Raw genomic sequence first — 24,361 nt, 5'->3', positions numbered from 1 at the left:
GAGTTCGAAGCCCTCCACCACCCTCAGGCACCCACCTGCACCTCATCCCTGGTGTATAGTGGTTGCCGTAAGTATTGTGTGTCTGTCCTGTAATTCGTATTTGTTTTTTCGTGCCTTTTCCTTTTTTGTGCCTTATGCTGCTTTCTGCCTCTTTCCCCTTGTTGTTGTGCCTTTTCTGCTTTTTTAGCTTACTTTCACCTGCTCTCGGCTTTTTCAGCCGCTCTCTCCTTTCTCTTTCCTGCCACTGCGTCCCCTGCATCCCCCCCCCCTTTCACCCACCGCTCCTGCCTCCTCTTCTTAATGGCAGCCGCTGTGTGGACTTGCCAGAGGAAAGCCCGTTTGCAGCCATCCATGCCTGAATCGCACCCAGCGCCAGACCCCCTGACCCACGCGCTCCCAACGCCACCAAGCACTGCTACAGTGCCACCAAACTGCATGCCCTCAACTCAGGCCGCTCCACCGCCTGTGTCCAAGCCACCCCGAGGCACACCCACGGACCCTTCTCCTGTCAGACCTGCAGCTTCACCTGCTCCCAAGCCACCAAGTGCCACGCCAGACCCACACACAACCACCTCAGCTGCATCTTCCTCAACACCTGCTCCGTCCACAAGCACGCCGTCGAACTCTGTGACCTACTCACCTCATCTTCCCCAGACGTCGCCTTCCTCACCGAAACCTGGATGACTGCCTCCTCAGAACGTGACATCATCATAGCCATTCCCAAAGGCTATAAGATCACCTGCAGAGACCGCACCAACAGACTGGGAGGAGGAATCGCCATAGTCCACAAGAACACCATCAGAATCTCAACTAACACCGATGACACCCTCAATGCCGCCAAACACTTACACTTCCGGATCCACATCAACGTCAACGCCAACCTCCGAGGAATCATCGTCTACAGTCCCCCAGGCCCGACCTCAGTTCACAACTCTATCGGTGACATGACCAGCACCCAGGCCCTTACTTCTACGGGTGACATTCTCCTCGGCGACTTGAATTTTCACCTCGAGAACACCAATGACAGCAGCTCTACTGCTCTGATCGCCAACCTCGCCAACCTCAGTCTCAAACAACTGGTCACGATGCCCACCCACTCCGCCGGCCAGCCACTCGACCCCGTCTTCTCCACCAGCAGCCATGTCACCTTCAGCCATACCACTGAACTCCACTGGATCGACCATCACTGCGTCCATTTCACGTTCCAGAAACCCTCCACTCACCACCGCCCACAACAAATCCCCCACCACAGCTGGAACAAGATCTCGGAAGACCAACTGATCTCCACCCTTGCCCAGGCCCCCGCCACCCAGCACCACCAAACCCCAACACAGCCGCCCTCAACCTCAGACATTGGATAGACGACTGCGCCAACACCCCGCCCAAGAAATACTACAACAACCACACCAAGGCCATCTGGTTCACTGCCGACCTTCAGGCCTCTTAGAGAGAGTGCTGGAAAATCGAGAAGAAATGGCGCCACGAACAAACAGACAGGACCCACGCCACCCTCAAGGCAGCCATCCGCAAGCACCACCAGCTCATCCGGACCACCAAAAGATCCTTCTACAAAGATCGCATCAACCACAACGCCCATGACAGCAAAAAGCTCTTCAGCATCGTCAAAGAACTCACCAACCACAGGTCATGCTTCATCGACACCCCTCCATCGCAAGACCTCTGCAACTCCCTCGCCACCTTTTTCCATCACTAGATCACGGACATCTACGACAGCTTCAACTCCTCAACCCCCACAACCAGCTCGGCTACCACCAACCCCAACTCACCCAGCCACACCAACCTCTTGCTCTCCTGGACCCACATCAACAACGAGGACATCATCAAAACCATGAGCACCATCCACTCCAGATTTCCCTCCGACCCCTGCCCCCACCATGTCTTCAACAAAGCAAGCCCCATCATCGCCCCTCAACTCCGTATGATCATCAATAGCTCCTCTGAGACTGCCACCTTCTCGGAGAGCTAGAAGCACGCCGAATTCAACGCCCTGCTAACGAAACCCAAAGCGGACCCCGAAGACCTCAATAACTACTGACCCATCTCCCTCCTTCCCTACCTAGCGAAGGTCATAGAGAAGATTGTCAATGGCAAACTGACCCACTTCCTGGAGGACAACAACATGCTGGATATCTCCCAATCCGTATTCCGCATGAACCACAGCACTGAGACCGCCCTCATCCCCGCAACCGACGACATCAGGACCATGCTTGACAAAGGCGAAACCGCAGCCCACATCCTCCTGGACCTCTCGGCTGCTTTTGACACCTTCTGTCACCGCACCCTCTGCACTCGCCTCTACGATGCCGGGATCTGCCACAAGGCCCTGGACTGGATCACATCTTTCATCTCCGGCAGTCCGCCTCCCTCCCTTCCTGTCGGAAGCCACCATGACCATCTGTGGTGTCCCCCAAGGGTCTTCTCTCAGCCCAACTCTTTTTAACGTCTACAAGGCACCGCTCGTCAATATCGGCCGATCCCACAACCTCAACATCATCTCCTACGCCGACAACACCCAGCTCATCCTCTCACTCACTAAGGACCCCGCCACTGCCAAAACCAACCTCCACGACGGACTACATGCCATCGCCAACTGGATGGAGAAGAGCCTCCTCAAACTTAACTCAGACAAGACAGAGATCCTCATCCTCAGCTCCAACCGCTCCGCATGGGATGACTCCTGGTGGCCAGCCACCCTAGGAACCCCACCAATACCCACCACCCACACACGCAATCTAGGTTTCATCCTAGACTCATCACTCACCATGACCCAGCAAGTCAACGCCGTCTCATCTTCCTGCTTCAACACCCTCCACATGCTTTGCAGGATCTTCAGATGGATCCCCACTGAAACAAGAAGGACGGTCACCCACGCCCTCTTCAGCAGCAGACTGGACTATGGAAATGCACTCTACGCAAGAACCACAGCCAAGCTCCAGAAGAAACTACAACAGATACAGAATTCTTCCGCAAGCCTCATCCTCAATATCCCACGCCGCAACCACATCTCAGCCCACCTCAGAGACCTACACTGGCTTCCCATCACCAAGAGGACCACCTTCAAAATCCTCATCCTCGCCCACAAAGCTCTTTACATCACGGGTCCTGCCGACCTCAATGAGTGACTCACCTTCCACACTCCCACTTGCTAACTCCGTTCCGCCACCCTTGCCCTCGCTGCCATCTCTCACATCCATCAAACCACAGTCGGCGGCAGATCCTTCTCCCACCTTGCCGCCAAGACCTGGAACACCCTCCCCGCCCACTTACGACAGACCCAGGACCTCCTGACCTTCAGGAAAAACCTCAAGACCTGGTTATTCGAGCAGTAGAAGTCCTTCCACAACCCCCATTTCAGCGCCTTAAGACCCTAGCGGGTGAGTAGCACGCTTAACAAATGACTGATTGATTAATGTTGATAAAAAGGATTTGATTAGGTAGATATGCCTTCCTATTTGTACAGCTAGCCTTTATCAGTTCTCTGAAACAAATTAATTGTGTGTGAGGGAGGGGCTATGGATAGATGAGGGGCACTCCCCCCCAGAGGTAGTGAGGGAATCTGAGGAGGTCATGAAGGGTTACCCATTCTACTAAAAACTGACCCTTTCTTGCAATGTGGGTAGCTGTGGATGTTGGGCTTAGTTGCCACTCAGGGAAACCTACCAAAACCAGACATTCCTGAAACTTAGACACACAGGATGGTCTAGGATGGTATGGTTTTTGTGGATCCCATGATGTTCCCCTACCTAAAATGCCCTTCAAACCTCAAACGTAGAAGTACTGGTCATCTCTTACGCTGACGACATGCAGATCATTTAAACATGGGATTATAAAGTCTCTATTAGTCAGTTTAAATTTGAAGCGTGTCTGTCAGCTGTGTTTAAGTAGATGTGCCAAAGCAATCCCCAGTGTAATACAAGTAAGACAGAAGGTCTGGTCTTTGGGTCCCCTCCCCCTTTGTGGGTGGTGAAGTTTGGCCTAGCTCTGCTCCTTCTCCCTCTATTCCAACCAAAGTGGTGCGTAATCTTAGGCTGAAATTTGATAATAACCTGTCCTTTAACCCCAAGTGGAAAGCATGGTTGGGAGCTGTTTTAGTCTCCTCAGAAAATGTTTGTTCTGTCTCCTGACCTCTTGTCAGAAGACGGTAGTCCATGCCCCCATTACCTCATGTCTGGACTATTCTAATGTGCTATACTGGGGTCTTCCTATATATTTACTTAAAAGGCTCCAGCTGGAGCAGAATACTCCAGCATGGCTCCTCTGTAACAGTCCGATTAATAGCTCTGTTAGAACCCACCTCAAGGAGCTGCACTGGTTGCCCATTCAGGAGAGAGTGAGACACTAGGTGTTGCTGTTAGCTCATAGAGCCCTCTATGGTCATGGACCCTCCTAATTAATCAAACGACTAACAATGATGCCTAAAACAAAGAGCAAGAGAGCATGAGGTACCTCTTTTACTCCATGGGCAGCAACTGAGAGGAATGCTCTTCCCTTCCACCTTCCTGCTATAAAGAAGGTTGATTCCTTTAAGTGTCATCTAAAACTTGGCTATTTAATGTTGCCTTTTAGAGTCGCTCCAACTGCAGGGCAAATAGTGCTGTGACACTCTGCTTGAGTAGCCGCATGCTTTATAAGTGCCTAAATAAATAAAAACTTTGGCAAAAACATGCATCTTCTTCACACTTTGTGAGAGAAAGATCCGGAATCTACAGGGACTCACAAACAGATAACTGCGAAGACCATATTGACTTGACATGATCTCTGGTTTGATCCACTCCTGTCATTTGTGCTAGGCCCAGTCAAACAAGTAGGGTACAGTTTGTAATGGGAGAAGTGTGAGAATTCTAGATGGTAGGAATTTTGTGGACCACAGACTTTCAAACATTTCTTCACAAAGACGTGAGGAAAATGTACGATTTTAGGCAAGATGTGAGGTTTGCAAGGCATTATTAGTATAAAAAAATGTGGGAATGGATCTATATAAGGCACCCCTCTCTGGACCCCCATGATAATGTATGTTTTTGGTAGGTTTCCATAGGTGACGACTGACCACCTACTCAATATCACAGGTACCCCCATCACCAAATCAGTTAATTGTTTTGCCCAGCAATACTGATGTCTCCAAATTGTATTTTTGGGCCTGTTGTGTCACAGGCACTATGTGATGCCATGCAAGTTTGGTATAATTTTGATCACAAGAAGTTTGGCAACACTGGCTGGTCCAAATTGTGTAAATTCATGCAGATTCTACATCTTCCCTTCACAGAAATAACAGGCCAATGCATGATTTTATGCAACGTTTGTTGTTTCAAGAGCATTTGGCGTAAGAAAGTGTCAACAGATCCATGCAAGGCACCCCCCCCTGGACTGCCCTTGGTGTCTAGTTTTCAAAAATGTCCAGGTTTGCATTGATGTTCGGGGGCTGCGGTATGCTCCCGTGCATCAATGCATTTGAAAAAACAATATGTTCTTTCACTTTCACAGTAAGTGCTGATAGTAATTACAAAAAAGCACTACTGTTAGGAATTGGTCCCTAGTTGGAAAAAGGAGGCACCCTCTCAAAGTAGGGACCCCAATCCTAGTCAGGGAAGTCATAACAGACGATAAATTATCCTGTACTTACCCTCTTGTAGCTTGGTACAGAGCAGTGAGGATTAACTCAAGAGGCAATATTTAAAGTATTTGTGCAACACACAAGCAGTAACATAGTGAAGACACCACAAATACAATCCACATTAGTTTAGAAAAATAAAGTATGTTTTATAAACAAAATAAGACCGAAACAACAAAGATCCAATAAATAGAAGCCAAGATATGTTTTTTAAAGAATACATGAAACTGTAATGCATAGAAGCAGAAAGCACCAACCAGTGCTACCTGATCATGCTATCTGATCAGGCCAAAGTCAAAAGTTCAGGCGAACCACAAAGGGGTGCAGGCTGGCTACAAGACCCAGGGCAGCCTCAACCTACAACACCAACATCAACACTGCACTCTTCAGAACAGATGTGTCTCCTCAATTGCATAATGCATCCTCAACATCAGAAACTCGCACTGCAGCCTCACTGCATGTCAGAACCAATGTATCGCTGCTGTAGCGTTGAGGACATTGATTGATGTATCCCCTCTACTACACAGTTCAGAATCAATGCAATGTTCTTCCACCTGTATTTAAGGAACTTTGGTTCAGAGGGCCCAATTGAGTCCCTCTAGCAAGCCCACATGTCATTGTGTTCAGCCTGAACGTTTGACGTTTTCTGGTTTGGTGCAGGTCAGACCTGTAATTTTAAAAAACAGTTTTACTAAATGATGTGTTTTAACATTGTGAGTCCAGGGATACCAAATTCCATTGTTTTTAGCTGCTCCCAATGGAAAATTACACTTAAAAGATGTTTAAGGCAATCCCCATATTAGCGTATGGGACAGATATGCCTTGCAGTACTAGCACATGTAAAGTTCAAAGGTACATGTGCTACCTACGTTTAAAGGGCTACTGAGTGGGTGACACAATCAGTGTTGCAAGCCCACCAGTAGTATTTAATGTACTGGGGCTGGACACATATGGTGCACTGTGCTAGTGTCTTACAAGTAAATTAAGCATGCCAATTGTGGATAAACCAATGTTACCATGTTTATAGTCCAGAGCATATGCACTTTAGCACTGGTTAGCAGTGGTAAAGTGCCCAGAATCCTAAAGCTAGCAAAAATGAACTCAGAAAAACAGAAGGTCAGGAGTCAAAAAGACGGGGAAAATCACAGCAAGGATTCGAGGTCTAGCAGTGAATTATTAAATATAACAATTTGAGCTCTGGTGCTGGGTTATTAAAGAGTTGCTTGGCATCAGTTTGTGCATGATAACTACAGACTGGATGTGCCACAAGCAGACTGTGGTTCTTCACCTGAATGATAGACGTCTGCATGAACAATGCTCAATGTACAGAGCAGTGATTTTGCACTCAGTTTGTTGTGTGCAGTTAGCACCACTGACACTCAATGTTTGAGACTTCAATTTCTACCTATTGAGGGCATTATGGACTCCCTAAAGGCCACCCGAATGTTGACCGTGCACACATCATGAAGGTGCAGCCACTGAGGAATTCCTTTCCCCTTTCCAAAGGGCACCTTGAGGATGCATGCTAAATACTCCTGTGAAGTACACCATCAGAATTTCATATATACACATCTAACGGCCGTCCACCTTTAGAGCAGACACACATTCTGTATCACAGAAGGGGAACTGAAGCCCCTTCCGGACAATCTGCAGCATGTCCATTTGTACCATGGCTTCGTTTCCCGTAATGTAGCCCTCTTCACCCCTCTCTCGCATTCGGCATGCTTTGATATACGCAAGAGACATCAAATGAATTACACACCAAGTAACACACACGTAATTGCAGCGTGTCTTGTCACATAGGAGCTGTGTGTGGTATTCTTTATCCGGACAATGATTTGGCACTTTGTGCTTAAGAATGGCCACCAGATGTTCTTTTGTGCCGCTTGTCTACGCAAACAAAAGCGCCAGGATGCTTTGCTGACACAAACGATCCAGGAATATTTAGTCCATATGAGATAATTATAATTTTAGTAAACAATTAGGCAATGTGTACAATGTAACCAACTTTAAAGTTGACAGCTGACAACATCAATTTTCTGGTTAGCGATAATGTAAATGTTGGTACAGCTGTAGCAACAGTACAGCATGTGAAAGCTCAAGTTTTTGTTTTAGCTGTTGGAGTGCATTTTTCATTCCATTGAGGAACTTCAGAGATTTACTCTCGGTGTATGAATTATAAAACGCTAAAGAAAATACAATATAAAATCTGATCCCTATGAAATTATTTTTGGAAATGGTCTGACTCCACGTATAAGTAACTAAGTAAAGGTTTTAGATTATTAATATCACATGAATAAAAGAAAATCCTCAAACTGCAACAGAATAGGGACACATCTGCAAAAACACGTGATCATAAAACATTTTAGAATTACGACTTTAGTGTTTCTAATGAAACGATCGGCGCTCACAATAGCACAGATATTTTGCAATGTGCTATGCCTCTGTAATGCATAAACACTTGTGTGTCTGTTCTGAGAACGGTGGTGAATTGAGTTCACTCTTACCTGCGAAGGTTTGTGATGTCACTACTTTTGTGTTTTAATGTTCAAGTTTAGATTGAAGGAAACTGAATATAGTATCATGGAAGCTATGTGCAAGCTGAAATGTTCTCCATTAACGCAATTACAATTAGAAAAATAAAATAGGTTTCGCATGTGATGGGCGAAATCCTGTGCAGTTACAATAACATTGTAAGCTTCACTTAAACCTCAGGATTGGGCAAGAGGCAGAAGGAAAACTCCACATAGCAGATTTGCGCCTTCATGCACATAAGTGCGCCAATGCACAAACAATTTTTCTCGTATTCGAATCTTACAACTGCAAATTCAGTCGCAAGGCACAAATAAGAAGGCGTAAGGTAGGAGTAAGACTTCCTCTTCAAGTCTACTAACCATTTACCTATTGAGGGGCTTATTTACAAGCAAGTTACCCTGCTGCTCTGCCAGATGGAAGGGGCAGAAGTGTGTTGTATCTATGAGATTTCTGTCCTCTACCTCTGCGCTAGTGCACAATGGGCTGCCTAGCACCCATGCGGGCACCCTTTCACTATGGTGCTAGGATGCCTGTGTCTCAAACAGGATTGCTTGAGTGGAGGAAGGGACACGTTCCTGTGCAAAAATAATCCATGAATGCTTCTGCAACACACATAGAAAGATGAAAAAAATTGAAGAAATAAAGATATTCCTTATCTTTGTTCCTCCATAGGTGAGGTGTAAGATTCTGACAAATTCCCAGGTTTACAAAGCCTTTTCAATCTGAGAATGCTCCAAAACCCATGGGTTTTGAGCAGGAAAACCCACCACAACGCCCATGGAACACCTCCCTGATACAGTGTAAGGCAACAGAGCAACATGTGCTTCATTGACTCACACAATATCTGCGAGGCCTTAAAATGCCACACAAAATAGCTTTGTGTGGTCTTGTGGATATGGGCCTGCACTATGCACCACCGGTGCATCACAAAAAGTGACACATCAGTGGTGCAGAGGACTGGTAAATAAGCCCCTGAGGTTTCATATGATGTGATACCCTTGAACGGAGAGGTCTTTCTCCCACATGCACACTCCCCTAGAGAGGTAAGAAAGCCTTCCTACCCATTCCTCCTGTAATGTAGCCTGTCACTGTCCTAAGTTCTCCAAGCCTGCCCATCAAAAATAATTAAAAGTCATGCATGCACCAAACCCACTTTTAAAAGAAGCATGGTTGTTTAGTCACTTATCATGGATGTTTGTTTAGTAAGCTGTCTTGGAAATTCTTTAAAAACTAGAAGGTAGGTTCATTGGTGAACTTGACTAGACTGTAGTTCTCTGTGGAACACAAACCCCATACCTAAAAATGTTGCACATTCTGCTTGACAGATTGAACTAGAAAAATAACGTCTGTCTCATTCTAGCACTATGCGCAAATGCATCATTTAATAATATTTACCGTACAGTTGGGGTGCATTGGTTCTCGGAAAATACTGGTGGAATAAGAAAAATGTTCTTAATATTAAACATTCAAGAGATTATGCTTGTGTATTCAAAATACTCATTAATTCACATGGGAATAAGTGAAGATCTGCCTTATGAAAGCTTTCAAAGGTAGTGACCAGACCGCTTCCTCACTACCTCAAGCAGGAACGGCAGTTGTTGATGCATACCTCGTCAGTGCAAAACGTTTGTTCAAAATAAAAAAACAAATGATTTTTTGTTCTTGTCTTACTTCTGAGTTGTAAGAAAATGCTGCACTCCAGAGATTTTCCCCTTACAAATTGATCAAGGGGAAAACTGGAGGAATTTATACAGGGAAAACAAGTCATTAAAGGTAAAATTTGGAATTTTACAAGCAGCTAAAATCACATGTGCATGTCATTCCCCATTCAGAAAAGGGGCGGTGAAGACAGTCTGGGGAAAAACCTTAAGACATGGTAATGGGTTTTTACTGAGCAAAACTTACTGCAAGGCATTCCTGCCCAACATGGAGAAAGGAAAAAGATAGAGTTTTTTTAGGCGGCTGATCCTGAATTGGATCCTGGTTTCTAGCTCTTTGGCTAGGTATTATATTTAAAATGAGCGCCACGATTTAGGTCACTTTCATTATTTACTGTACCAAAGTCAGTGCATAGATTGAAAGGGGATCTGTTTTGTATGGGATGGTTTGTTATCAACATTACTTCACTGTCTGTCCTATAATCTTGATTGGCTTCTTTGAGAGATCAAAGTCATAGTGTGCACATTCTTAGAGGGCAATTAATGGATTCAACTTTAATCTGAACACGTTTCACAACCACAGTATTGTTTCTGTAGGTACTTTGTCCCTTGGTCATGAATGGTGGTTAAGCATTTAGTAAGTATATCAGCTTTTCATTAGGTTACTGTGATAGATGTTGTTGAAATTGTCTTGCAGGATTCTCTGCTATCAGAGGTCTGTGTTTTAAATGTCCTAGTTACAACTTTTATCCAGATTCACGTTAATAGTGCATAAAGATTTCACTTGATTTGATCTGGATTATAATCTATAGAGAACGTGTTCACCGAAGGGTATCTTGGCACTAGAATTCATACATGGATGAGTCTAAATGTTAAATAAAGTCAAATACATACCCGGCATCATCATGCACAAGGACAGAGTCCTAAGATTTAAAAGAATAGACAGGGATCCAAAACTTTCCTGCCGCAAGTGGGAAGCTATTCCACAGTAGGTTTCCCAAAGCACTAAGACAACGCTCCCAAGTCTTGCTTTCCTATCTCTTCGTGGTGTTAAGTGATAGAATTGGAGCATGAAGCTGTCCCTGATTACTAATTGCTCACACATAGACATAGGCATGATTTCTTTCTCTATGCTTTAATTTACGAGACCCCATATTTATGGGGCATTGGGGTAGTACAGGAATGCACGATGTTTATGTCCTTTCCCCTTGCATTAGTGCCCAATTGGCTGCCTAGTGCTACTGCAGGCATCCTTACACCATGTTGTAAGGGTGCCTGTGTTGCATGCAGAATTGTTTTTGTCCAACATGGGACACCTGCCTAAGCAAAAACAATATAGAGAGGTGTTTTATTCTTTCCGTGAATGCAGCACACATGGAAAGAGATACCAATTAGAAGAAATGAAAATATTTCTCCTTGTTACACCTCCTCTGGGGAGGTATAAGGTTTTTGCATGGCCCCAGGTTTACATGATTAAGTGAGCATCAAAATCCATAGGTTTTGCATGGGAAAGCTCAATGCAATGCACAAGGCATGCCTCCCTGGCACAGAGTAAGGCAATGCAGCAACCTTTGCTGCTTTGTGTTACTCCATATCTATGAGGCCATGCAAAGTGGCTTTGCGTGGTCTCAGAGATATGGTTAGGAGGCTTGTGCCACCGGAGAATGAGAAAAAGTGACGCCCCAGCAGCGCAAGCCTCTCATAAATATGGCCCTTGTTTCAAACAATAAGCCATTTCAAGCTGCAAAATTAGGGCTTGTGAAATTGTTGTTACACAATGACTTTGAACAATATCGAATAATATTGTAGCTTTAGCTCAGGTGCAGAGACGTGCCTAAGGCCACAAATCCAATCATACAAGTACTAGCTTATATCTGAAAATGCAAACCAGTCCTATTTGCTTTTTCAATGCATGCTTTGTTTCCTCCTGCAAATTGCTCAATTACATAGGTGCACTAGGGACAATTCTGGTGGTGTTACCATGCCACACCTTGCCCCTGACTTTAAACCGTTTTGCAGTCATAAAACCACAGGGTTTACAATCATACAAGGGCTTTTTACACTATACAAAAACCCATTAATAAGTCCGACTTTATGGTTCTCTTGGAATAACAATTTGGAGGGAAATTGACAGTGGTTGTACATTGATCAGTAATTGATCCCTGCAAGTTATAATGGTAACTGATTCATAAAGGGAAGCTTCCCCTTTGTGAATTGTGTTGGACAGTCTAAGAGGGAACAGCAGTGTTCCACAGGGCCGTTATCTGCTTCCTCCCAATGTCTCCCCCAATGGAAAACCATTTCTTAAAAGCAGCGCCTGTCCCTTTCATGGAAGTAGGTTGATTTAACAAAAAAATAAAATGTTGCCTGTTAGGGAATTCAAATGCAGAGTTATACGATTGATGTCCCTTTCAATCCTCCACCCCTGCATTCATAACCATTCATAGGAAGTCGCAAATTGAGATCTGCATAATTAAGGTCCATTATGAATGCTGATGTGTGACCCCTTGTGAATATATAATTTGCAAAGCGACCTATCAGTACACAGGTAGCATCATTAATGGGACACCCGTTCGCAAAACCAGTCATGTAAATTGTACATCCCAGTTTGAGATTTGATATTAGTGTATTAGCCCACAAGTCACTTAGCTATTCTGTTTTGTGTTCCCCTGCTGGTCTTATGGTTAGATAATAAGGCTGTGCATGTTTCACTCTCGAAGGACATCAGTAGCAACAAACAACATAAATGTGAGCATGCTGGATTCAGCCCTACGAACTGTGAGATGCAATGAAGAACACACTGTGCCTGTCGGCTATGGTATTATTCCTCCATTTTTGTCATCACTCCTATCAGCTTCAAGGTGCAGTTCATATCTTCTCTTTGAATTGTTCTATTAATATTTATTGTTTACTAACGGGTTTTGAGAGGTGATCATTTAGCTTTAACTTTAAAATAAGCATATTTTAACCTGCCCTGTTTATTAAATCCCCCCTCAACATTTCACTTGAAAGGAACATATTTATATACAATTGACTTAAATTCATGCTTTTGAAATGGCCTTGATACTTCTATGCAAATGTAATTAAATAACTGGCTTCAATTTATGAAGTTGAAATGGCATCCTTCATGCTATACTTTTATTAAAATATCATCTTAACTCTAACGACGTTTGGTTTTGTTTGATAAGCAATTTATGATATTGGTATTAATAAACAAGTGTATACGATTCTGTACATACCCTCGCACATACATACCCTCGCACGGGAATGTTCATGTCTCTTGCTGACTTTGCAACCTCTTCAAATTTGCTTAAACTTTCTTCAATGGAACAGTTAATATTCATTTTACTGAAGGACTCAGATGCTGCGCCAAACACTGCCACTTCTTTTGCACCCGCTGCTATCTGAAAACATAATGCCATACAGCAACCATTATTATTTCTGTCCAGTAAATATTTATAAAATATGTGCCTCTCCACCTACTGCACAAATGTTTATATTCATATATCAATTTTTGAGCAAGGTGGTACTGAGCACCATCCAAATGGTTCTAGGAAGACAAGTCATGATGACTAAATTGAACAATTGTCTTACAGAATTCGACTGGTGTCAATCATGAATACCACGCAGGGCAGCCATTTTTATATTTACTACTTTTTTAGGCCCCCTGACCTGGCTTAGAATAAAAACAGAGTCATTAAAAGTCATTAAAGGTCTCATCATAAAGACCATGGGCAACAAAAACACGACTGTACACTGATGATGTGACATTTTTCTGCTAAGTGGGACAAAAGAGGTTCAAGTTTTTGAAATAGTCTTATAATCTATAATACTGACATAGAGGCTGTTTTGATTAATTGCTACTGGCCACTGGCCGATGCCTGCACTAACTCCCTGATGCGGGTCATGACCAGTGGCCGACACCAGGGAGGGGTTAAAAAATCCTCCAAAGCATTGCATCAGAGGATTTCTTTTTTATTAATGGTTCTAGCGATTACCTTCATCAAAGCGTGTGCGTGTGTGTGTATATTCACCACCAGTTCTCCTGCAGTTGCAGCTTGCATCTTCAAAGCAATGCACATACTTCAACTGACACATTTCAACTGTAGCTTTTAGGCACAATAAAAAGAAGGTCAAGTAACTGTTGTGATTATGTTTCTGCTAGAAAAGGATCTGACTTTTGTCTAGTGGCAGTTTTGATGCCATAAAGTGGCGCAGAAGGTTGATATGCCTATTGCAACAATTAAAACTGTATTGTATGTGAATAGCTCCTAGGATTAGTAAAACCACCAGCCATTACCTGCGCTAAAATACAAAGGAAATGTATGTGCATGGGGGGCTATGGAGAGATGAAATGCAGTTTTGCTGGGTTGCAGTGAGGGCATCAGAGGAAGAGGTAATGGGAGTGGGAGCACCAATAATGATTGTTGGACTGGATGATAGAGGCGCTAAAGACTTTGACGATTGGTATGTGACAAGGTGAAGTAATAGTGTGTCTTTTTTGTTTTTTGGGTGTCTTGAGAGAACGTGCTAATTGAGGGAAGAAGCAAAGGTGAGGTGAGCTCCACTGTTCAGGTATCACACACACACCCACCATCACTTTTGTGACTGTCTACGTAGGCTAGTGTTTTAGAGCAACAGTTTAGCCAGTAGCAGAGATGGCATCTCATTGGATGACTGCTGCTCAAGCCATAAATCAGGTTATAGAGGACAGCTCTGACGTAGGATCAGAGACTGAGACAGCAGATACTGAGACAACATCTGAGGGATAGGACAATGGTACCTACTCTGGGAGTGATTTTTCAGTTGGGGGAGTCCCATTCGATAACTCCTTTTCTAGTGGTTATGACGGAGGTGATGAGGACAGTCCTGCTGTACCTTTGTAAGCACAATCTGTGCAGTGGGACAATAGCGGGTTAGCCGAACCCAAAGAGCAGAGGCATGCAGTGGCAAGCACGGAGAGAGTGCTCTCTTAGGAGCGTCCAAATTTAGTTCAGCCCCAAATTCCACTGGCCAAATTGTATTGTGGAGACAAAATTATCTATTACAAAACAACCTGTTTTTGTAAGGCAGGCACCTACGTTTTTGGTCCTGGGCTCAGCGGCCATATAGGGAAACCTACCAAACCCAGACATTTCTGGAAACTAGACATCTGGGGGAGTCCACAGAGGTGTGACGTTTGTGGATTCCCCAAAGTTTTCTTACCCAGCATACCCGGCAAAGCAGAAATGTTGAATAAAAACTTCTAGCATTTCTGTCACACAAACTACAGGAATATGCTGGGATCCACAAAATTCCTACCACCCAGTGTTTCCCCAAATGTCCTGATAAAAACGTGACCCCATTTGAGTGCCTGTACCTAGTGCCTGCGTCATGAATGGGTTACCCCAGGGTCAACAGTTGCCCTCGTGTAAGGACCAACATTGACCGTTGTGTGATCTATTTCTGACACGGGCACTAGGCATACCCACTCAAGTGAGGTACCATTTTTATCGGGAGACTTATGGGAGTGCTGGGTGGAAGGAAATGTGTGGCTCCTCTCCGATTCCAGTACTTTCTATTACCGAAATGTGCGGAAAACTTTTTTTTTTGGGCCAAATATTGAGGTTTGCTAAGGATTCTAGGTCACAGAACCTGGTGAGAGCACCACAAGGTACCCCTCCTGGGTTCCCTTAGGTTTCAAGTTTAAAAAAATGGACAGGTTTGATAGGTTTTCATAGGTACCGGCTGAGCTAGAGATCAAAATCCACAGGTAGGCACTCATCAAAAAATATGTCAGATTTCCACGTAAAAATTTGATGTGTCCATGTTGCGTTTTGGGGCATTTCCTGTCACGGGCATTAGGCCTACCAACACACGTGAGCTACCATTTTTATTGGGAGACTTGGGAAAATGCTGGGTGGAAGGAAATTTGTGGCTCCTCTCAGATTCCAGAATTTTCCATCAATGAAATGTGAGCAAAAAGTGTTTTGTTTAACTTGATTTTGAGGTGTGCAAATGATTTTGGGTAACAGAACGTGGTGAAAGCCCCACAAGTCACCCCATTCTGAATTTCCCTAGGTGTCTAGTTTCCAAAAATGTTCTCTTTGGGAAAATGTGATGCGTCCATGTTGTGTTTTTGGGGCATTTCCTGTCGCGGGCACTGGGCTTACCCTCACAAGTGAGGTACCATTTTTATCAGGAGACTTGGGGAATGCTGGGTGGCAGGAAGTTTGTGGCTCCTCTCAGATTCAGGAACTTTGCAGCACCAAAATGTGAGGGAAAAGTGTTTTATTTGCCAAATTTTGAGGTTTGCAAAGGATTCTGGGTAACAGAACCTTGTCAGAGCTCCACATGTTACCCCATCCTAGATTCCCCTAGGTGTCTAGTTTTCAAAAATGCAACCCTGAATCTTTGCTTGCAATACTTGCCAGTCAAGAGAGGCACCGGGGCTAATAAGTTATATATTTTGTATCCTTAGCTGATAGACTTCTGATCCTGAAAGAAAGAGGTTGAAGGAAATCCTAACTTGCTTAGAGTGGTATGACAACATGAAAAAGATCATGTCAAATGAAATGACTTATGCCATAAATGGCAGTTTGCGAAATTTCAGGAGGAGGCGGAACTAACAAAAGGGACTGATAAATAGATCCTGAATTAATGGATTGTGGGTTATAGAGATGAAATGGCAATTCAATTCTGAAACTTGGGACAATTATCTTTCACTGTGTGGTCATTAAAGAAATTACCATGGTCCAAATGGAAGACTTTGATGTTTATAGTTTGATGTTGTATAACTTTGAAGTAACTCCCCCAAATAAAAGAAAAAGAGAAGAAAAGCAAATTCTTAGTTTCCTACTTGTCGTAAAGATTCTGGTCTCTGATTTTGTGCTGTCAGTATTTTATATATCTGCACTTCTGTTTTATGAGTACATTTTGATCATAAGCCTGAATGTTTGTTTTGCCAGAAAGTATCACCAATCAGCAGTAATAAGATCTGTGACTTGTTTATGTCTGCTTGTTTACTTATCATCCAAGCTTATGCATCTATGTACTTCTGAGAGAGTCTACAAGGTGGCTTTTTTAAAATAGACACTCAACTGCACAGTGATACTATTGATTCTATGCTGGTTGATGGAAAAAACATCTTTCATTTTGGTAATTTGATGCAACCATAAATTTACTATGATTTCTGGATTATGAAGAGGCAGACATTTTCACAAGATTGGTAGAAAACATACTGCCATACTTTGTCAGGAGTTGATCAGGTAGCGGGGGATTCTAAATGATGGGCTTTGAGTTTAGCTCAGAAACACACAAGTTTTGCAGCAGTGACGTTGTTCTGGTAGAGACTGTTCCAAATTATGTGTCAATGGCAAGAGAGTGCCTTTTTTATCTTTTTGGATTCGTAGCAGGTGAAATTAGTATCAGGTAACATTATTGTATTTGCAATGGCTGAGAGTAGGTGGAGTACTGACCTCTGCCTTTACATCTAGTTCTGGTGCTGTCTGAATGCTGAATTTTGCAGATATTTTAGTATAGAATTTACATTTTGATGCAAATTCCATGATGTCTAGGGATCAAGAGAGGTTTTCTTTTTAGTTAGTGGCCAAAAAGCTGGTACCTTCTCAAATCAAGTTGAAGGCCTGTGCAGCAGGGCTTAGGCTAGCAGAGGAGAATTGGGTGGAGTGTCGGGCCATGGGCCAGGTCCTATGGCCGTTCTACTGTGCATGGCTATAGGCCGTGCATTGTGGGTTGGAGTTAAGGTCTGGAAAGAGGCCGGATGCAGGGTGGGATGGATGCTGGTTGAGTGTGGGACACCTGGAACTCTTGAAGGTTGTATAGAATACAAAAAAATTGAAAATGTTACTGAGAAAAACAAACAGCAAAGTGAAGTTAAGGCTTGTGTTGTATGAAACACCCAATTGTATGCTTAAATGAACTCAGGAATTCACATAAAAGCACAGTAAGATGTCAAATAGGGTTAGGAATTAAAAAGGAAAAAACACTTCAATTTGCAAGTTATGGTTAGGGCCACAATTCATAACTCTCAGAAATGCAAACCATGACTCTCACACCAAATGCAGTGTTCATGACCTCACCCTTAATGAAACAGATGCAATTACAAATGGTGCATATCATCTTACAGATTACACTTCCCAGCTTGTCTGAGACACGTATAAATGCTGTATCATTATTTTGTTTGATTATTGCACATTCTACACTTACATCTTCCTTTTACTTATTGCTTTTTTTTGTTATAGATACTTTGAGGTCAGAAGCAGCAACAGATGAAAACTCTGAACATAGTAAGACAACATGGTTTTCTCATGATCACTAGTTCAATCTGTTCCTGTTGCAGGCACCTAAACCAGCCACACAACTGGTGCACTGTTTTTATCAGAGGACATGAGAAAGGCATTGCCTGGATCCCCGAGGAGTTAAAGGTTTTCCCTTATGTGAGGAAAATGTGTGTTTTAGTCAACACTTGGGGCTTGAATCCATTCTAGGTAAGAACATGTTGTGGAATCCATGCAAGTCGCAACACTCCTGGACTCCTTTGCATGTACAGTATTTTTGAAATGTCTGGGTTGTACGTTTTCCTTAGTGGTGACTGAATGTGGGCCCAAATACTGACGCTATCCACATCGCCACAGATGAGTCACCCACCCACCCAAGTGAGGCTCTGTTTTCATTGAGGGAAGTGTGGAAAGTATGCACAATAGAACATTTGTCAGTATCAATTGATTTTCTCCCCATTGTTGGCTTTCAAATGCAAGCCAGGGTTCAAGAAAGAACACGTTTTCAAAATGCCCTTTTAATCACACAACAGAATGGGTAACTTCAAATTCAGACTTGTAAAAATTAGCACTATTCATAAACCCAGTATAGTTAAAAAATGCATAGGGCTGCTACACACCCATAATTTATTCATTAGATTTTATCACATGATTTTGGGCATAGTCGGTATGCAATGGAAAATCATTATAAGCTACAAATCCAACGGACATAAATATATATTACTTTTGTAAATAAGCCATCGGACAAAACATTGCTGATGAAATCAGCAGATATTCCTATGTTTTCCTATTTTCTACTTTTTTTTTTCAATTAGTAATTTTTGGGCAAACCATCAGCAATTTACACACGACCCTTTTCTGAATGTTGTATTTTATTTAGTTTTCAGAAATGTATAACATTCCAAATTCAAGCCTGTTTTCATCATAATCTGCAAGTACACAAACAAAGGAAAAATGGGCTGCCATTTAGAAAAAAACAAAAACTGAGATCATTGGTTATTTATTACAGTCCTGATTGTTCCTGAAAGCTGGGGTGATGGTGATGGTAGGCCAGCAACACTTGTGAATGCCTTTCTTAGAAAAATAGTATACTTTTCTGTACAGAACAGTTTCCCAATTGTAAGGAAATACTATTTTGGCTGTATTCCTTAGGTGGAATCTACAAACCATGTGTGCCATTAGAAACCCAAACATTTGATAAAAAAGGACACACACTTGGCCGGAATACCTTTGTAGCCAAAGGTTTCTTAAATGTTAATCATGCGGTCCTCCACACATCAGAAATGGCTCAGCCTTAGGGGAGGAAATACCACAGCAGCTAAGAGTTTAAATCAAAATGATCCCTTCATGTGTGCCTTACAAATATTTGAAATTATTTATAAACTACTTTTGTCCTCTGTATATTCATATTATGCTTTGAAATGTACACTAACACTCAAGAGGAATGGTTTACTCATATAAAATGTTAGGTGATGTTAGGCCAGCAACATGTGTGGATACCTTTCTTAGAAAAAAAAGTACACTTTCCTGTACAGAACACTTTCCCAATTAAAAAAATTAATAAATACTATTTTTGGCTGTTTTTCTGGAGGAGAATTTACAAACCCTGTGTACCATTTGAAACCCCAACACGTGAGATAAAAAGACACACACTTGGCCTAGATATCTCTGTAGCCAAAGGTTTCTTAAATGTTATCCATGCAGTCCCCCACACATCAGAAATGGCTCAGCACTGGGACAGGAAATATCCCACCAGCTAAGAGGTTAAGTCAAAATGATCCCTTCAACTGCCTTATAAATATTTGAAATTATTTGTAAACCACTTTTGTCCTCTGTATATTCATAATGAGCTTTGTAATGTACTCTAACACTTAAGAGAAATGGTTTACCCAGATAAAAACTTCAAATAGATGAATAAATAAGTTAATAAAAGCATAACACAAAAACGTATACTTTGTGTGTAGCTAAATATCATGCAGACTGGTATTGCCCAGAAGTAAATTCTAGTGTTATATCATCAAAGAAAGGATTTTTTTCATTAATGAATACTAAGCACCGTGGAAAAAAGCATTGATTTGGAGAAAAGGTGGTTATGGTTATGGACACGCTAAGCATAAGCCAAGAAGAGTGTAAGCAAAATAATTCAAGAACAAGATTGGAAAGCCCATAACTGACACCAGATCACAAATGATAATTTAAGTGCCATAGCTGAAAACTAATGGTAATTAATTACAGGGTCATATGGCATGATTACTACATCAGTTCACACGTGTGCCTGAGCAGTTACAAAAAGTCTGGTTACCATTATTTACATTTTAAACTTTATAATGACCATGTCTTACAAGCAATTTTAGACTATAGAGCACTCACAGCTGCATGAAATCCTTGAAGATTAGGCGTAAGAACAGGATACCGCACACCAGGATGTTTCTTGATTCCTTTCATGACTTCTGAGTGATCTGCCATCTTAAAAGTTAAACAAAGCATTTTAATGTTCAACCTCATATCATGTTAGCATTATTGCTATAAATTAGCTTCCATATTTATTTGCTCTTTACTCTGTTTTGAGCACTGAACTATCCAGTGATACTACCTCCAACAGACCACTCTATTCCTGTAACCTGCTTTTGGTTCAGAGAAATAGTCAAGCCTTTAGACCCAGGAGACATTTCATACCACAAATACTTTAAAACAGGTTACTCTGCAAGGGCTTCCCTTCCACCCTACTAAATAGCATCCTATGTGCTACCCTATCAAATAACCATCTGCTGCTTTGGAATAGAAGCAAGGAACTCACCACCAATCTTCCCACAGTTCCTGTGCACAACATCGGTCATGTTACCTGCCTTCAGCATGGAGAAAATGCCAACCCAGAGCCATAGGCATGCTTCTTCCCAAAACATACAAACCACAACCTCCTATGTGCCAGCCTGGTGCCAGCCTGTTCATGTGACCTGTTAACAAATCAGATAATAAGTTAACCCTCAGGCACCAGGCATGCTTCCTACCAGAAAATGTTTAAAACATGAGAGTCAGCAAGTTCCCCAGACAAATCACTGAACCCACCCCTAATCAAAGTTCAAATGAATATGAAGGTATCATGCACTTTAAACAGTTCCATTCTGGAAGTTCATAGTGTCTGAACCTTTGTCACTCAATTATGCCGTCTCGACTGTGTGCTACACAGAAACTACAAAACTCTCTACTGCTACACTGCCATTCAGACCACCCACTGATAGAAACCAGTTGAACACAGTAAATGCCTAGAACCTCATCCTTTCCTATTCACAAGAAATTTGAATCCATGCTCTTCAATTTACATTCAGGTAACCCCAGTCTCCTGACATTTTGTCAACAATACTCGGACCAAAGTTGTTGCACTCTTTATCACTAAAAGAGCGCTCACATCCACCTCCACACATCCTCAACATCCTCATGCCTGCAGAGGTCATAATTCAACATACAGACACTGTTCTCAAGACAGAAGGAGGTATCAGCATGTCTTTATGAATCTGCACTCTACACAGCCCAGGTCATCTCCGTTGTTTGAATCCCTCATCTTCCCTCTTGCTACCATTGTCAGTTCACAGACGACTCCTTGAAACTGGTCTAGAGACACCATTGGAACCAACCAAAACAGTGCAAGAGAAAACTCAGACACCATCAGCTGTACTTCCAATTAGTATACTTTCCCCATTAATCAAAGACTCATTGCACCCTGGTAACTCATTCACCAAGACAATCAAATATTTCTGTGACATACTCTTCAATGATCAACAACTCAAGCAGGTCATCACCAAATTAAACCTTTCCAAAGGTTATCTTCTTGACTGCATAGGGACTGCCTCAACCTTGATTCACTGCAAAGCCCAATAATCTATATAATTAATGAAACACTTCACCACCCTTTCCTCAACATGCATGAAAAACAGGATTTCACTCTTTAAAAGGCTTCCTCATGTACAAGTTTCAACTGTATTCCATTCATCTTTCAGATCCCCACAAGCACATACTCTTCAATGTAAAAAAATTAACTCTTAAAAAACATGAACTATTAAACTTACCAGTGAAAACACGATCCTTTCAAAGTTATACCATTATAAAACCAAGACTCTTTAGACAATAAGCACTACATAGATATACAAAAAGAAATGGATACAAAGTGATGCAATAGGCAACCTCACTGGATCCTGCTGAGCATGCAGATCTTTTATTACCACAAGAAGTGCAAGAGTGCCTCCTTCAACAAGTCTAACTTTAGTTAAGTAAGCAAAAGAAGCAAGGCTCCCAGTCTTACAATATCACAATCTGTTACAAGTAATACATCACCAAACACATCTTCAGGGGAAATATAAGCATTCAATAATAACACACAGAATCTGTTTTTATTTCCTATCACCCCACTATCAAGTGGAAAACCTTCAACCTCCTTTGAACTGTGAACTCAATGACATCCTCAACATAATCAAAGTCACTATCTATGAAGAACGTTACAGTAGCATCACTTATACTAACTTTTAATACCAACATCAGTACCCCTTGTGAAAATTGCATACATATTCCCGCCCAAAAAACCTTCTCTAATGACCTTAAAACTTGACAGATTCTCCTCTGCTCTTACAAATGACCAGGACCAAGACAGTCTTGCAACCTATCAGACCACAATCCACCAAAATGTTATTAGAAAATTGAGCTATCATTCTCAAACTAATGACACAGTCAAATTGTCCAGAATCATGTGCAAGACAAGTAACCTGGCTTTAGCCCTGCTGCAACTCCTCTTCAAGTAGTTGACAACACTATCCTCATTAACAATAAAAATGACCACTGCATCATCATCCTCAAACTCTTGGTGGTCTTAGTGATACGGCATTCCAGAAAACATAAATGGGAAGTAGCCCTGCATTGGTTCTCATCTTATCATTAAAATCACTATCATTTCTTCTGGCTAGAAACCTCAAAATAATTAGAAGTCCCTAGCTCCTGGCAGAATTCCCAAGGCTTCATCCTAACCTCTATCCTACTTAGTCTCCATCTCGACTAACTTAGTGCTTTATGCAACAAAAACAGCATCAACATTTATAAATATGCTGAGCGTACTCAAACTTTGCCTCCAAATGACATTGGTTTATAACAGTCAGTAAGTCAAAATCTGCCTTAAACTAATCCAGAGCTGATTAACAATTACCTAACTCATGGTCAAACTGACTGAAAACAAAATTCCGCCCCCCCCTACCTTTATTAATAAATTATATAATTAAGATGGATTTACAAACAATGTAATCTTCATACATTGTCAGGTGTTGTGGGGACAGAGGGATGTCATAGCCTCTAAAAGGCTGCCAGAATACAACATTTGGAAAGTTTGATTTCCTAGTCTTAGAAAGTAAAACCCAAGCAGAAATGCAACAAAGTCAGTGATATAAAGACTCTGGCTGACTATAACATGACTATTGATGGGTTCAATGATAGATCATAAAGGAGGAACACATGTACTGATAAAAGCATGAACCTCTAACCTTTATCTGGCTGAATACTAAATATGAAACTAAACTAGTGATTGATTGCCAGGGGATCAACTCCTGGTGAAATCTGTGACTTGGTATCAAGAAGATATGCATTTTATTTTTTTGGTTGTTTTGAGTCATACAAAAATAACTTTATAACATATGGCCATTTAATGAAGAACTCATGCAGTGCAATTTAGTAACCAAAGTTTTTTCAATGTGTCACATGAAAGGGAGAAAGTAGGATAGTGCCCTATCTTCAAAGATATGGTGCTGTTGCTCTCTTACCCTGTGCTAGTACATTTTAGGCTGCCTTGTGCCGAGCATACACCCTTGTGGCATAGAGCAAGAGTGTGTGTGCCAGGTCTAGCGTATGTTTTGTACTGGCAAAGTACTCTTTCAGAACAAAATACTATCCCTAGACATAGTTTAAAACGTTTCTAACTTTGTATGTGTGGTATGTATAACAGCACACAGGCTTAATTAGAAATGTTTGAAAAAAGAAAACTTTTCTCAATCATCACGACTACCTTGAGGAGGGGAATATGTTCCATTCATTGAGTCATACACTATGGGTGGTTGCATGGGAACACCCATTTATCACCATGTGATATAGCCTTGATGCAAAGTAGGGCAGAGTAGCGAACAAGGGACTTTGCCTTATTGTAGGACTAACTTCCAGGGCAAAATAAAATTTGTGCTGGGTAGTAAATAGTTTTCAAGACTTTGCACTGGTTTATATCCTTTTTTGTT

At 42.2% G+C, this 24,361-nt stretch overlaps 1 protein-coding gene across 1 annotated transcript in view; it reads right to left on the bottom strand.

Annotated features, from left to right (window-relative positions):
- The window catches only part of HMGCLL1 (3-hydroxy-3-methylglutaryl-CoA lyase like 1), a 456,170-nt gene that overhangs the window by 274,439 nt on the left and 157,370 nt on the right, over positions 1–24,361 (bottom strand). The window contains exons 4-5 of the mRNA XM_069236772.1: positions 20,472–20,567; positions 13,078–13,226 (exon numbers count right to left, since the gene is read on the bottom strand). Of these exons, the coding sequence (XP_069092873.1) occupies positions 13,078–13,226; positions 20,472–20,567 (245 nt within the window). The remainder of the gene's footprint in view (positions 1–13,077; positions 13,227–20,471; positions 20,568–24,361) is intronic.

The sequence above is a fragment of the Pleurodeles waltl genome, chromosome 5 (assembly GCF_031143425.1).
Source record: "Pleurodeles waltl isolate 20211129_DDA chromosome 5, aPleWal1.hap1.20221129, whole genome shotgun sequence".
In the NCBI taxonomy this organism is placed as follows: domain Eukaryota; kingdom Metazoa; phylum Chordata; class Amphibia; order Caudata; family Salamandridae; genus Pleurodeles; species Pleurodeles waltl.
The sequence above is the reverse complement of the archived record's forward strand: the minus strand, read 5'-3'. Positions and strand labels throughout refer to the sequence as shown.